General features: G+C 40.6%; 1 protein-coding gene across 1 annotated transcript in view; it reads right to left on the bottom strand.

Annotated features, from left to right (window-relative positions):
- The window catches only part of neurl1aa (neuralized E3 ubiquitin protein ligase 1Aa), a 50117-nt gene that overhangs the window by 29979 nt on the left and 4368 nt on the right, over positions 1-15770 (bottom strand). The window contains exons 2-3 of the mRNA XM_034221816.1: positions 6364-6614; positions 5499-5820 (exon numbers count right to left, since the gene is read on the bottom strand). Coding sequence (XP_034077707.1) covers positions 5499-5820; positions 6364-6614 — 573 coding nt within the window. The remainder of the gene's footprint in view (positions 1-5498; positions 5821-6363; positions 6615-15770) is intronic.

Here is a 15770-nt window from a genome sequence, read left to right as displayed (position 1 = left end):
CACTGCTACTGATCGGCTCAAAGATTGCAGGTCAAATGCTTGAAATTGTCTACACCCAAGAATGTTGTCTCTGGCTGGTCATTTTACATCAGACCCCTCTCTCATTTTATTGGAAGAATACCAGATTTTGCGATCACACATAAGATGTATAGTCCCACAGGCTTGAATGTTCTTGTTGAAGAAGTCTTGTGTTCCTCAGTCTGTCAGAGATGGATTGTAAGTAGGCCCCAAAGTACTGTCGAGTTGACTGCAGTCTCTAAAAACCGTGTATGTATTGGAACACAAGAAACATTTTGGGAAATATCCCAATAATAATGTGAAACTAAATCAAACCAAATATCAAAGCGAGCTCGGCAAACCTCCCTAAAACGTTCCAAATAAACATGTTTTTATATGAATAATTTCAAACATTTGTCTCTGAGTCTGACCAATAGTAAACAAAAGAAGCTGCCCGGGCGTTCATCCAGGGGAATATCACTCATATTCCTCCTTGCACGTTGTTTACATGTTGGATGCTAACTTACTATCTTGTCTTCTATGAAAACTCACAAGCTCTTAAAACAAGTAAGATGCTATGTGATGGTAGTGTGATGTGATATGTGTAACCCTACAGCAATGAACATAATCTAGTAATGCATATTCCTGGATCCAGTCGGATCAGAAATACCAACAGTATGAGCAAAGTTTAAGTACAAAAAAAAATGAAATGAAAAGTGTTGAGGTCCATTTTCTTCATGAAACCTGCACATATGTAGGTTAGCAACCTAACCTACATACATATGTACATATGTATGTAGGTTAGGTTGCCCTGGATGTTGATGCCTCAGTTATCTCCGATCAACCTATCATACAGTATCCCTTTCCCCTTGCTACATACTAATATAAACTCATTTGTATTCATATACACTACCAGTCAAAAGTTTGGACACACCTTCTCATTCAAAGTTTTTTATTTATTTAATTTGTTTCTACATTGTAGATTTTTACTGAAGACATCAGAACTATAAAAATACACTAGAAAGTGTTAACAAATCCAGAATATGATCTATATTTTGCTGGCTACTGCAGAATGCTGTGGTAGCCATGCCGGTTAAGTGTGCCTTGAATTCTGAATAAATCACCAACAGTGACACCAGCAAAGATATCTTTGAATGTATCCTCAAGTCGATGGCTATTACTTTTCTTATTCATAACTTTCATAATTCCAGAGATACATCCCATAATTCATCACATTTTTAACATGGAAGTCAATGGAGACACTCTTCAGACTTGAACAATCTTCATGCAACTTCAACTGCTAACTGTTCATTCATACTTTCACTCAGAAACCTCATTCCAACTTTAAAATGTTACACATCTTTCTGACATTATTCGTGTAACACAACTTTTAAATCTGATTCATTTTTAGAGATATTAAACATTGTTCAGACTTTGGTAAAGAGGCCTTCTTCAGATTTAGAGTGCGTGATGTCACAGCTAGAGTGGAGGACAGATTTAATTTTGCCTTCATATTTTCTTTTAAACCTGCCATCATTCCCAAACCCTACATTCCTGAGACATAATTTTTCATGACAAACGTAGGAAAACATCTCGTAGATTGAAAAATAAAAAATAATTAAGCAAAATAATTAAACAAAATGCCTCTTGATGGCATGAAGTGACAAAAACGTTCAACATGTCCAAACCCCTTTGTAAGTTCAGCCTCATCTTTCCCCGCCACAGCAGCCGCACACCTTTAGTTAATCTGCCAAAAAGGCCACATTATTAACCCAAAAGTACACAAAAAGTACACTTCAGATGCTCAAGTTCCTTGACATGCTTCACGCTTTGAAATGTCACTGATATCTGTTACAGTTCTTCAACAAAACGTTCACATGTAAGAGGTTTATCTCTCATTCAGAACAATGAAAATGCTCTCCTCTCACTGCACATCACCATGGAAACCTCTGATCTCTGGACATGTTGTTAGCTCAAATATAAACACCTGTGTCATGGAACACGATGATGTCATAACTCCAACTGACATGCTCAGAGCAGCAGACTTCAGATAATGGTTAATGGTCCTGCCCTCAACAGCTCTACGTCAATTATGGGGTGTCATCATATGCCGTTTCCATGGAAATGCATCCCTCGCCATAAAACATGATGTCGCTGTAACTCCAATGGACACGGTCTGATCGTCCCCCACACTTCACTTGTATATCACCTGTCCATGCCTCAACAGCTTTATGCCAAATCTGAGATCTCACCATAGGCTGTTGCCATGGAAACACATCCCTCGCCAAAAAACACGATGTCGCTGTAGCTCCAATGGACACGGTCCGGTCGTCCCACAATCTTCACCTGTATATCACCTCTCCATGCCTCAACAGCTCTACGTCAAATCTAGGGATGGGTACCGAGCCCCGGTAGTAAACGGGCCCCGGGGCTGAATTATTAAAGACCGTGGTACCGTTAAGCTCCGACGTTATCGGTCTTTTTATCGGTACTGCAGACATGTAAAAAATATGTCATATGTATTATTGCTACACAAACATTATATTGCAGTTTTAGTGTCGCCAACTCCGTTTCTAATACGCAAAAAGACTGCAAAATGCGTCCATGATTTAGTATTTTCGATCTCTCTCCCCCGCCTGCTTGCGAGGGGGCGGGGCAGTTTACACACACCCAGCTACTACATGCAGCAACACACACATGGAGGAGATGGCGGAGAGAACACGCTCCGAGTTGGTTAAACTTTACCCGTCTCGATGCTCGTTGCCTAAAGTGCAATAAGAGTTTAGCGTGTCAGGGCGGTAACACGAGCAATTTGTTTAAACATTTAGCAAAAGTGCACCACATTCAGACGGAGGAATGCACCGGGTTCGACTGTCTTTCTAGCAGCTCTGTAGCCCCATCCACGAGTAACGTTTCCACGTCAGGTATGTTATGTATGCTAGTAGCAACACACAGAGTTAACTCAATGATACAAACATGGGTTAATGATTAGAGGTAACTGTGTTATTTATTTTGATAAAGTTTCAGCTATTCTGTTTACAGTTCTGTCATCACATTATTTAATATGATTTGTTAAAACACTGTTGTGTCTTTTGATGTGAAATATTATGTATAATAATAATAATAATAATGGGTTCCATTTATAAAGCACTTCATATTTGATTTCAAATCCCGAAGTGCTACAAGTAGTGAGCATGAACAGTATAAATAAACATTACACAACACGGTAGAATTAATAATTAATAATTGTATTTAATTAAAAAAAAAAAAGCAATGTTAGTTTTGTTCACAATTTGTTTAGTTAGTTTACCTTTATTTTTTCTCCAAAAGAACCGATAAGAGTACCGTTTAAAGACCGGACCGATAAGCGGTATCAATAAAAGTAGTAGTACCGTTAAAACCTTAACGATACCCATCCCTAGTCAAATCTGACATCTCACCATATGCCGTTTCCATGGAAACGCATCCCTCGCCATAAAAGACGATGTCGCTATAACTCCTATGAACATTTTCAAAAAGTACTCAAACTTCATATGTGTGCTAACAGTCCAGCCGTGAAGACATTTACGGGACAGTATTGAGATTTCTTCAAATGCCGTTGCCATGGCAACACAATGCTCGCCATGAAACACGGGACTCGTGACTCGACTCGGACTCGCACACTGATTGACACGACTCGGACTTGGACTCGTGAATTCTCGCGCACGATGACTTGGACTCGGACTCGTGAATTATCGCGTACGCTGACTTGGACTCGTAAATTCCCCCCCCCACGATGACTCGGACTCGACTTGTACATTGACGCTCCGACTTGGACTCGGACTTGAGCAAATTTTCTCTGGAGTCTGATGTCCTCTATCCTGGCGTGTGCACCTGCGAGGCGAGTTCACGTACTGGGCCCCGCTATTCCAGTCTAAAGATGTCTAGAGACACACCCCGCATCGTGCTGTATGCTTTCACACATTCTGCTTCCACATCTATTCCACACAATGCTCGTTATGTGGAAAAAATATTGAAGAGAAGGCTCCGTAACACATTACTCTAAGGATCGAGTTCAGACATATAGGCTGTCTTGAACTCTATCATAACGTGAGTAACGTGATCTAATCAATAAAAAAAGATTCAGCCGATAACACGAAAGCACATGGCTACTTAACATGCACAATGATGTCATGTGCTTTCTGGGGCTAAATCTTTATCAGTAAACCGATTTAACTAGTAAAAGTTCCTTCACACAGTCCTGATCTTATTACTATCAAAATAAAAGTGCAAAACGAAAACTTTACCATAGGAAAATATTGGCATACAAATATAATCACTTCTCTAAAAGGTAACTCATTTTAAATATAGTTTATTTATATGTAATAATAATAATATTAGTAATAAGCTTTATATTTGTATAGCACCTATTACAAGAATTGTAGCCAAACTCGCTTCACAGCAGTTCAATACACAGATTAGTATAACATGACAGGATAAAAGCAATATAGAGGAGCAGCTACATTTCAACACATATATCCACGAAGATTAATACATACTTAGGTGACTCGGACTTGGACTCTGACTTGAACACAGGTAATGATGACTCGGACTCGACTCGGACACTCCTTGGGTGACTCGGACTTGGACTCGGACTCGAACACAGGTAATGATGACTCGGACTCGACTCGTACACTCCTTGGGTGACTCGGACTTGGACTCGGACTCGACTACGACTCTCCCTTGGTGACTTGGACTTGGACTCGGACTCGAAGAGTGGTGACTCGAGAGTGACTTGGACTCGTGAATTGGTGACTTGACTATAACACTGCTAAGTAGCCATGTGCTGTCTGTGGCTAAATATTTATCGGTAAACCGATTTAGCCGGTAAAAGTTCCTTCAAAATAAGAGTTCCGATCTTATTACTATCAAAATAAAAGTGCAAAACGAAAACTTTACCATAGGAAAATATTGGCATACAAATATAATCACTTCTCTAAAAGCTAACTCATTTTAAATATAGTTTATTTATATATAATAATAATAATAATAATAATAATAATAATATTAATATTAGTAATAAGCTTAATATTTGTATAGCACCTATTACAAGAATTGTAGCCAAACTCGCTTCACAGCAGTTCAATAGACAGATTAGTATAACATGACAGGATAAAAGCAATGTAGAGGAGCAGCTACATATCCAAGAAGATTAATACATGAAGACTTGTGACTCGGACTTGACTTGGACTCTTCTTAGGTGACTCGGACTTGGACTCGGACTCGAACACAGGTAATGATGACTCGGACTCGACTCGGACACTCCTTGGGTGACTCGGACTTGGACTCGGACTCGAACACAGGTAATGTCGACTATGACTCTCCATTGGTGACTCGGACTTGGACTTGGACTCGGACAGTGGTGACTCGAGAGTGACTTGGACTCATGAATTGGTGACTTGACTACAACACTGCTGGTTGGTAATTCAGATTTTCACTTTATGTTTTTTTAACAATCTTACCTAGCAACTGCACTCCGCGGGTCAGGCCGTAAACATCAATGAGGGCCCAGAGAGGCTCAGCTGTGCGGACTCCACTGAAGAACAGCATGGGACTGGACTCATTAATGCGGTAGAAAACTCGGCCCTTCTTGTCAACCCAGAAGGCGATAACGCTGCCCTCATTGGCAAACTCTTCAGGCAGGGCCTTGGCCCAGAAGCCACTCTGGGCCACCAGATCAGGGCAGGCGTATTTGGGCAGGTTGTCTGGGTTTATCCTTGAGGGGTCTTTGGCGCAGAAGCCAAGACGTAGAGCCCCGCTCCAGCAACACTGCTTTTTAGTAATCTAGGAAGAAGAGAACCACATGTGGCTTTATTGGTATTATTTGGTTATTTCCTAGAAATATGATACAAATAGTAAGGCCCTTTGACAGTTTCACAGGAAGAAGAGCTGGGAAGGACCCATATGCAGGAGAGTACTAGCAACAGGAACATTTGACATAAAAGACTTGGGCGTATATCCAGGCAAGGCGGCAAGAATACCAGAAATGCATGCAGAACTAATGGGGGGATAAAGTACAGGTGTACAGGAAGGGATTGAAGGTCTAATGGGGAACCGTCTGAACTAATAAGGCCAGGAGAGACAAAATAAAACTGGCAAGAAAACAAGAAAAGGATGTAAAACAGACATATCATAGGGGAACTTTTTAAAATAAAAAAGGAAACTGATAAACTAAAAACTAGGATGATGACAGACATGGGGCTGTATATCAACCACAACATTCAACGACTACATCATATTTGACTTAAAGTAAAATAATAAGCAGTCCAATAGTTTGATGCTCCCAGACACTAAGGAGCTTAAGTTCTCCATTTGGACATTAAGTACCTTGAGGCGGACTTGCTCATACAGCACTATGGGCCTGTTGCTGAAGGTGATGGCGTTGCAGAAACTGGCCTGCCTCTTAACCGTCTTCTGGGTGAGGTCCATGACGATTTGGGATCCCTTGGCATTAGGATGAAAGAGAAGTGGGCTGAGGGGAAGGGGTCCACCAGCGCTGCCATACTGTATAGGCAGGCACCTCTTGGGTTTGTGGTGGCATCGGTGTGACGTGGACGGGAATGGGCCACCGAGGGAGTCTGAGGAGGAGAAAAAAAGAGGGAGTTGAGCTCTACTGTGAAACAAAAATGTCCTAATTAGGAGCAGGAGGTTCAGTTAAGTAACTATAATTAGTGTTTGAAGTTTTTATAAAAACCTAGCATCACAGAAAATAGCATATCACATAATCTGAGTTCTTGCATTTGGCTTCTTTGCTGATTATTTGTGAGCAATGGGGTAATTAACTAATCAGCCATAATCAAATTTGGCCCTGCAGGGTGAAATTCAAAGCTCGATGCAGATTGCAACACTAATCGAAAAAAACTGAAATTATCCTCTTCAGTTCATCACAAAATGAACTGTTCTCAGACCAAGGGACCAACGTTGTGACATTATGATGTTTCATGTGGACTGGAAGCAGTTTTGGTTCGGCACCAGTAAACTCAAGTCTTAGTCGAAGCCATGCTGGTAAATATAGTGACATTTCAACATATTAACACACTAACCCTAAACCTTTCATACATATTAACAAAATCATCCATTCAGCTACATTCAAACTTTGTTAAAGATTCCAATACTAAACAGCCAAATAATTGTATCTTGCTTGGTACAACTCGACTGACTTTATAATTAGACACATTCAGATCCAGTAAAAGTGTCAGATTGGCTGATGAGTTTGACCACAGCACTTGAGGGGCTACTGGAATTAACATCCATTGGAGCAATTTCACAGATTTTCCCGAAAGCTAGTTCTGCCAGTTTAAAATAGCTAAATTAGTATTCTATAAGTGAGCTGGAGACTGTGACAGAGAATTCTACTCCTTTGATTTGTTATACAATACATCATCATTCTGGGATGTTAAATGATTTCCAGAAGTTTTAGTATTTGTGTTAGAACATTCCAGTATTTTGTGGTGAGGCCAGTTTAATTTATGTTTTTGCTGTGCCCCCTTTCTCTCAACTTTCATGGTCTAATCTGGCTCTACATGATCCACATTTTTTTACCTGGATATTTCATCTGGCAGAGTGTTTGACCAAGTGATAGCAACTGTGATTACAGGTTGAGAAACAGAATGCCATTCCGAACTCAAATCATTACTTTTCTCTCAGCTGTGTTGCATTATGGACTAGTCAAGCTGCTGTCAGTGGACTGGGATGTCCGTCTCTTCCTCGATTGATTCCTCCCTGCGATTTACTGTCTAGAAATAAACCCTGGCACTTAAAATCAGAGGAACTGTTACATCAGCATAAACATCAGGAAAACCCAATGTTTATTCTGATGTATCAGTTACTTTATGGGTTTTTTTTTCAATCAAGCTCCAGCCAGCTATGTTGGAGACATTTCAACACCAAATGTTAGGCCACGAACTGTCCATCAATATGTGAGATGCATTTCTGCTTCTAACATATCCTTTCTAGTACCAGATCACTATCCGTACTTGGTCCCATCTGGGATTAGAACTGGCAACCATCCGCTTCCCAAACTGACTGGGCTGCTTGGTCAGTTTTGAGAGTTGAACCAGCGACCCTCCATTTCCCACACAGACTGGGCTACCTGTTCCGTTCTCGGACTTCAACCAGCTACCCTCCAGTTCCAACACTGACTGAGCTACTGCCGCACTTTAAAAAAAACACACACGTTGTTTTAGAGAGTACGATGTTAAGCTGCATTACGGCTAATATCAGGTCCTCACTTCAAAAATAAATATCAATGGCTATAATTGAAAATGTTATTATTCAGTTTATTGCGCTTTGGATTGCCAGAGGACTGTTTGACAAACAAACTGATGAAAGCCAACAGCAGCAGATGTCCTGTGGAGTCCTGATAAGACCAAGCAGCCTTTTTCTAAAAATCTGCACGCTTTGTGTTCGCTTTCTTTCTTTGTCTCTGTCCTCTCCCTCTCATCTGTGTTTATCTAGTAATGACCCTGGCAGTGTTTCACCCTGCTGTACGTGTGTGTGCCATTCATTATGGCCCCGATCTAAGAGTACCGTTGAGGCCCTTTTGTCTTAGGCAGAGCCACAGGAGAGCGGTTGTTGAGTGTGTTCGCACATGGTCCTGGGCAGATTGAGCTGAATGCATTACTGGGCTCTAAAGAGGCGCAGCTGCTGTAGAGGAAAACAGGCTATGTGTGAATTCATGTTCCTTAGCAACCCCTCGTATCTAAAGGTCCTGATCAGCGCACTCTTTCACTCTGCGGCTATCAGCTAGAAAACGACAGATGCCTTTTGTTTACTCAGACACAACAAGATATTTATAGTCTTAGATGTTGGCTTTTTTGCTACTAAGCTTGTTTGGGAGTCAATTCAAACAAAAGATAATAGCCGTCTACAGAGCAGAGATAACGCCTTTCTATATTTGTATCATTTTGATAGATCTCTTTTTTTCTTCCACCCTTTTGCAAAATATTTTCACCAACAACATCTTAAAGACTCCTGTGAGGTCGTTTAAGACACATTACACTTGCAGTAAAAATAACTGGAACTCTTAGCACTTTCAACCTCATGTGTTGCAGCAGAGATGTTTCGCCTTTTTTTTATTTGTATAGTTGTATTTTTACTGAGTGAGTAAAATCAATCTGTTACAAAGTTGAATTACTTCCAAAAACATTATAAAAAATACTTTGAAAAAAATAAATCAAAGAAAAATAGAAAGTGAGATGCAGTAATGTGTTTTCAGCAAACAAAACATCTGAAAAAAACGATTGTACTATGCTATGGAGCAGCAACACTAATCTCTTACCATTTCATTTGGCTGACGGCTCAGAGGTGACGTGTGTGTGTGTGTGTGTGTGTGTGTGTGTGTGTGTGTGTGTGTGTGTGTGTGTGTGTATGAGAGGGGGAGAGAGTGTTCCTGTATGTGTAATCTTTATCTAGAGCTGTGTAGCCACTGACTAACCTTAGTGGTTTACCATGCAAATAGGATTTTATTGGTGGGAAAAAAACGGTTGAAATATTTGCTCAGTATTTGCTTGCGAAATGACTTCCTGGTTCTGGGGAACAAGTGTAAACTCCAAATGAAACGGTTACATGAGTTAATCTGTATTATATGAAATTAGGTTGAATATTATTTGCAAATATTACATTCTTGGCATTTTTTAAATGTGTGCCAAGAGGTCTGGGATTGGAGGCAGTCTAACATTTGTGAGTTTTGTGAATTTTACAAGGATACTAAAGATCATATGAAGGCATTTTCAAACAGATAACATACAGTGAATTAACTCTGTATAAATAATCATTTTCTTCACTCTAAACTCTATTGACTTGCATTCGTACATACCATTAAAGAGGCCCTATTCTGCGTTTGGAGTTTTCCCCGTCCTGTTGTGTGTTTTATAAGTTTCTGTGCATGTAAATGGTCTGCAAAGACTACAATCCCTGTGTACCCTCCAGAGCAGTGACGTGCGGTGAGGTTCATGGCTGGTGAGGCACTGAGTCAGATTTACAAATATTATATTTTGACCTTAATCGAAATGTTCGGTTATTTTCAAAAGCTTTTTTAGTCTGATGCTTCGATTCATTTTAAACAGACTGTTCAACAAAAGGATTCCCAAAATCTAAATATTGGATTGTTCTTTCTTAGTAAGATCCCATTTTCATTTTACAATTGTGGTCTTACCTTGACTTGAAGATGAAGTCCATGCTATCCTTCTGGACAACAATCTCTATTACTTTTTTGTAAAAGTCCTCCTTATCTCCCTCTAGTTTCAAAACAAAAGTCTAGTTTGCGTCTACCGTCTCTGCGTAGAATAACAGTAGCAACAAGAACATGTGGGCTCACGTGCGCCCCCTTCAGTGCGGCAGAGGTTATGGCTGCCTCTCCTGGTGCTTTTTTCAGCGGGCCTAAATATCATATACGTGAAATAAGTTATTTAGAGACTATGGATGGCGAGGATAAATGTAATAAAGGGATCTACAAACATTACATTGGTGACATACAGTGAGATGGTGCAGGCATGCGCTTAGGGCCCGCTTTCCAGACAGTTTCTGTGGGGTGACGCATTCTGAGGTGAGGCAGATCTCATCTGTGCCTCACCTTACCACACAGTAACTGGCTTGAGCGCGCTCACAAAATAAATGCCCGCGCTACATTAGTGCCCGCGCTCCAGCCAGTTACTGTGGGCTTACGTGAGGCAGAGCTCGTCCCTGCCTCACTCCTCATCGTTACCCGTAGTTGTAGCGGAGCTCGGCAAATTTGCTGATTTTGACTATAAAAAGCGATTGGAATCATACATAAATCACATTTACAACACAGATCAGTGGAGACATTTTATTATTATTACTATTTAGTTTTTCTTTAGTTGTTTTTCCGTTACATTGGAGTATGACAGGTGAGGCTCTGCCTCCCCTGCCTCCCCTGACTGCACGTCACTGCTCCAGAGTGAGTTTCTCTCCCACACACTGCCCCCCCTGCCTGAAACGTCTCTATTGGACTCTTTTGTTTACTTCTGTAACATAGTGACATCACTACGTACTGCTTGCGCTTCTATTGATTAGCGCTCCAACACATTGTATGTGATAGACTACGGAACGAGACATCTCTAAGTCGTTGACCAATCACAACAGAGCCGGCCAGCTAATCAGAGCAGACTGGGCTCTGGTTTCAGACAGAAAAGAGTTTTTTTTTTTTTTTTTTTAACATTAAAGCATGGAGACGTGACAGTAGAGACACAAAATATAAATATAAACCTGAAAATTACCATAATATGGACCCTTTAACCCAGATTGCAACCATGTATAATCATTCATTGTAATTTAGGAACTATTCACAACAGCAGCATTGCTACTGTCACTCCCTAGGTAAAACCCTGCCTAAAACTCACACAAACACGCACACACACGCACACACACACACACACACACACACACACACACACACACACACACACACACACACACACACACACACACACACACACACACACACACACACACACACACACACACACACATTGCTGTCACTGTGTAACCATTAGTTATTATTTAGAATGTACTGGTGTACTTTAGATCCATCAACAAAAAAATAAACCATATCAAGAAACAATATTTAGCATTATTTTCATGTCATGTTGACTCTTGTGCTGATTACACTAATTACTAAATACCCTAATTCTGTTCTCTTTGAGTAATTGCAGTCATTACCATCTCATGAGGATAAAGCATATATTTCAATAAATGTTACTCTTAAGTTCTTTATTTGATTTAGCTCTCAGTGTCATTTACAACGCCGCCAACCAGCCTGGAGGGAGATGAGAAACAACATCTTAATGATGTTTACATAGCAGTGTCTGGATGATGTATTCAGTCCCACTGACTCATGGTAAAAATGGCATTCCAGCCTGATGCAACACCAACTCTGAAATTAATCACACAATTATAGTGACGATTCATCACCCGCATTATCATTAAGGCTTTGCTACATTATAATACAACTTAGGGCAACATGGCTTAAAGGTGGGGTAGGTAATTTTGGAGAAATCAGCTCGAGTGCGCTTGAATTTGAAAATACACAGCCGGAACAAATCTGCCACTTCCTCACAGAGCCCCTCCTCCAACACACACGAACGCGCACATGACCAATGAGGGCACGAGATAAGTTTGTGTACAGATGGAAGGCTGACAGGCAGGTAGGCCATCCAGTTACTTTAGCCGGGCCGGCTCAGATGATTGGTCGTGCTTTTTACAGTACTACGGCTTCCACAGATGACGTTTTTTTATGAATTTGTTGTCAAAGCACTTAAGACATTCATCGCTATCGGGATGGTAAGAGCATTCCATGGAATATAACAAAAAGTGTATCTCGAGCCGGTTTCTCAAACTTACCTACCCCACCTTTAATGTATTCAAAGCTTCTATATGGAGCATTTTACATTCTAGTTGACAGGGTATTACATTTCCTGTCTTTCTAATCTCCAGAGTTTATACATGTGTGACTGATGCTAGACAGATACAGGCCGAGTGTGTGAAACCCAATAGGAGGTGTGTGGCTCAATGACACTACTACTGTGGCAGTGTAACTGAAGCCTCTATTCTACCTGGTGACATGGTAGCTGGAACTCATTACGGTAACGGTCTATATGTTGGTGGTAACCAAAGGGCTTGACGTGCTGCTAGGCAACATCATGACACATCTATTGGTTAAGTGTACTGTAGATGTTTCGTGTCCATGGTGATGTTTCATAGTGGGGGGTTTTAATAATGACACTGGTAAAAGCAGCATCAGGTTGCTTAGCTGATATTTTGTGACTATTTCCTTATTGTTGCTTAAGTTGTAGCAGCCTAGGTTTTAGGTTAAGGCTACACAACTTATTATATGTTTTTATGATACTTATCTTACTGATGTTAAGTATTTATTTGTTGATTATGCTACATAACTTAAAATATATTAACGTGTCAAGTTTTGGTGTCAGACAAGACACTAACAGTGGTCTATAAGGTCCTGTGTCTATTTGTGCCATCCATCTACCCTGAGGGAGGGACAGGTAAGAAGAAAGAAAAGAGGACGCAGGGAGAGGAAAATGAAGAGGAGAGAAGAGAAGGGAGCAGGAGAGGAGATGGCAGAGGAAAGAGTTAAAGATCAAACTGATGACAAAAACATTCTGTACCACTTTACAATAAGACTACCCTTATAACGGGTTTACGAAGTTTGTAATTAATTAATTAATTAGGTTGTGAACACTTTATAAATCATTAATAAGCATTTGTAAGACATGAGATAAAAAGGGTAACTGCCCGGTTGCTTGCCAAATAGTGAGCCCACATTTATCTGTACTGCTAAGCCTTATATTGGCTACTTAGCTTACTTCGTCTTCTTCATCAGCCAGCATCCTTGGTATCTATTGCTCACTGAGTTGATTCCCCCCTTCCATCTTGATGTTTCTTGGCATCTCTTATGACCATCTATGAATGAGTTACTAACATTTATAACTGTCAAAACGGAGCCTTATTGTAAAGTGTAAAACACATCACCATGTATTAATGAGTTACTACCATTTATAATTGGTTGTTTTTAAGTTTAATACACATGTCCATTTATGAATGAGTTATAACATTCAGGCTGACCTAATACACATTTTTCACATGAAATGCAAAGTAAGATGCAACAGAGCCAAGCAAAACCTGTTATTCACACATGAAGAAAATCAGGACTCAAAATAATGATTATTTAGTATGACTGATACACATATTTAAACATAAAAGCTTTTCTCAGACATAAATGAAAGACTTGGTAAGACATACTGGTACTCAGACTGGAAAGGCTTTGTGTATATCCTTGAACAAGCGTCCAAGCAGTCCATCAGGGTGAGCAGAGCCAAGCCAAGATGACCATTCAAGAACCTTGAGGTGTTCCTTTAACAAACTCTCTGTACGGTTTCCTCTCAGTCTACGGACATGTCCTTTGACGGTCGACCAAGCTCTTTCATTATGTTGGGTATGACTGCCAGCCTGGGGGTTCACAAACCACCAGAGGCCTGTACTATGAAGCCGGATTTTCGCTTATCGGGCTAACTTCAGGGGAAAATCTGGGTTTTCGATCATACGACGCTGGTTCACTTCTTAGCGGGCTAGATCTCCATGGTAACTTATGCTGAACGGCTAACCAGGGGCCTATACTACGAATCTAGTTAAACATATCCTGGATATGTTTTGGTTATCCGGTTGACTTAATCCAAAACAAACCCGCTCTCGCTAAACTGTCCTACGACGCTGGCTATCAACTCGATCGCTCAAGCCAGCCGTGTCTTATCTAGTTAGGTGCGCGTTCACATAAAATGGGTGGTATCTGGAGCATTCGACCAATCACAAACATGGAGAAGCGTACTGACAGTGCAGCGTCATACTTCCTGAATGAAAGGTCAACTATAATATTAGTCAAATATGAAGAAGTTAAACTTTAAACATCCATGACTTAAACACTTTATCCAGGATAAAAGCCACATAGCTGCACCTGCAAGGTGAATACAGCTGGTAAGACGAAGTAAGCTAGTGCCAATATAAGGCTTAGTCATCTTGCCAAATAGTGAGCCTGTGTTGATGCATGAAAACTATGTTAGAACTGGTTTATAAATGGTTCTTAATGATAAATAAAGTGTTTACAACTTAATTAATAACCTAATTATAAACCCTTTATGAATCCTTTATGAGGGTAGTCTTATTGTAAAGTGGTACCGTCTTGGTTGTACTATACTTCAACAGCTCTAGTAAGGTTCAAGAACTATATTCCATTAAACGCTCATAGGAAAATATTTTTGATGGTTCTCAATGAGAGTTTTTCCATGTCTTACATTACATTAGATTGATATAGTGTTATGAACAGTCAAAACCAACTAGTCTTTTTTACCTTAAATGCACATCTGTTTCTTGTTTCTTATCCTGTGTTGTTATGGTATTGTAAGGTGAGACAGCGCAGATGATGAATTCTGGCTGACATCACCCGTTACGGATCATTAGTGTCCCGGCTGTTAGCGCGTTCTCTTCACGAGCAGGATTACACAACCGTGATCCATAAGTTCACAGAAAACAGACATACAGTGGAGCAAAATGTAATCCAATGATGCTTCCTTGGCAGTGAAAGAGAGCAGGCTGGTGGAGAGACGTAATGATATGCAAGGTGTATTGACTGACAGCAGGCAGGATGCTATTCAGTACTGGCTGCAAGTCATAATGGGGGCGCTGCCTTGAAGGTGACCTGTCATGAGGATGAGGATGAAAGGGCTGGTTACCACAAACACACACACACACACACACACACACACACGCACGCACACGCACACACACACACGCTTGGCTTGACAAAGGAAGGTTAGGGATGCATGTATGAGACCCTGAGACATTTGTTTCTAGCAACTGTTGTGGCCTGATCAAAGCTCCATCTTCCTGGCTCTTGCACTCACAAGCTGCTTTAACAATAGGGTTAGGGTTGGCTCACATAGAGGTTGGGCGCAGAGCCTTTCGGGGAAAACAGTTAGAAATGTTCTCTGGTTACCTCCCCTGCTAGCTTGCCTCATACTGTACACCTATCATCTGATTTGGTTGGGGCAATCAATGTCAAAGCTTAAATAATTTGAACTTGAAGCACAGCATTTTGCACTCATAAACTGCTTTCACATGATTCCCAAGGCATCTCATCACCACCGCTAAGCTAAAGGCGGACTCGTGTCGGCGTGATGACATTTAGTAATTTATTTAGTCCCTTA

This window comes from Gymnodraco acuticeps, unplaced genomic scaffold (genome assembly GCF_902827175.1).
Source record: "Gymnodraco acuticeps unplaced genomic scaffold, fGymAcu1.1, whole genome shotgun sequence".
Classification (NCBI taxonomy): Eukaryota; Metazoa; Chordata; class Actinopteri; order Perciformes; family Bathydraconidae; genus Gymnodraco; species Gymnodraco acuticeps.
This window is presented reverse-complemented; position numbering and strand designations above follow the sequence as displayed.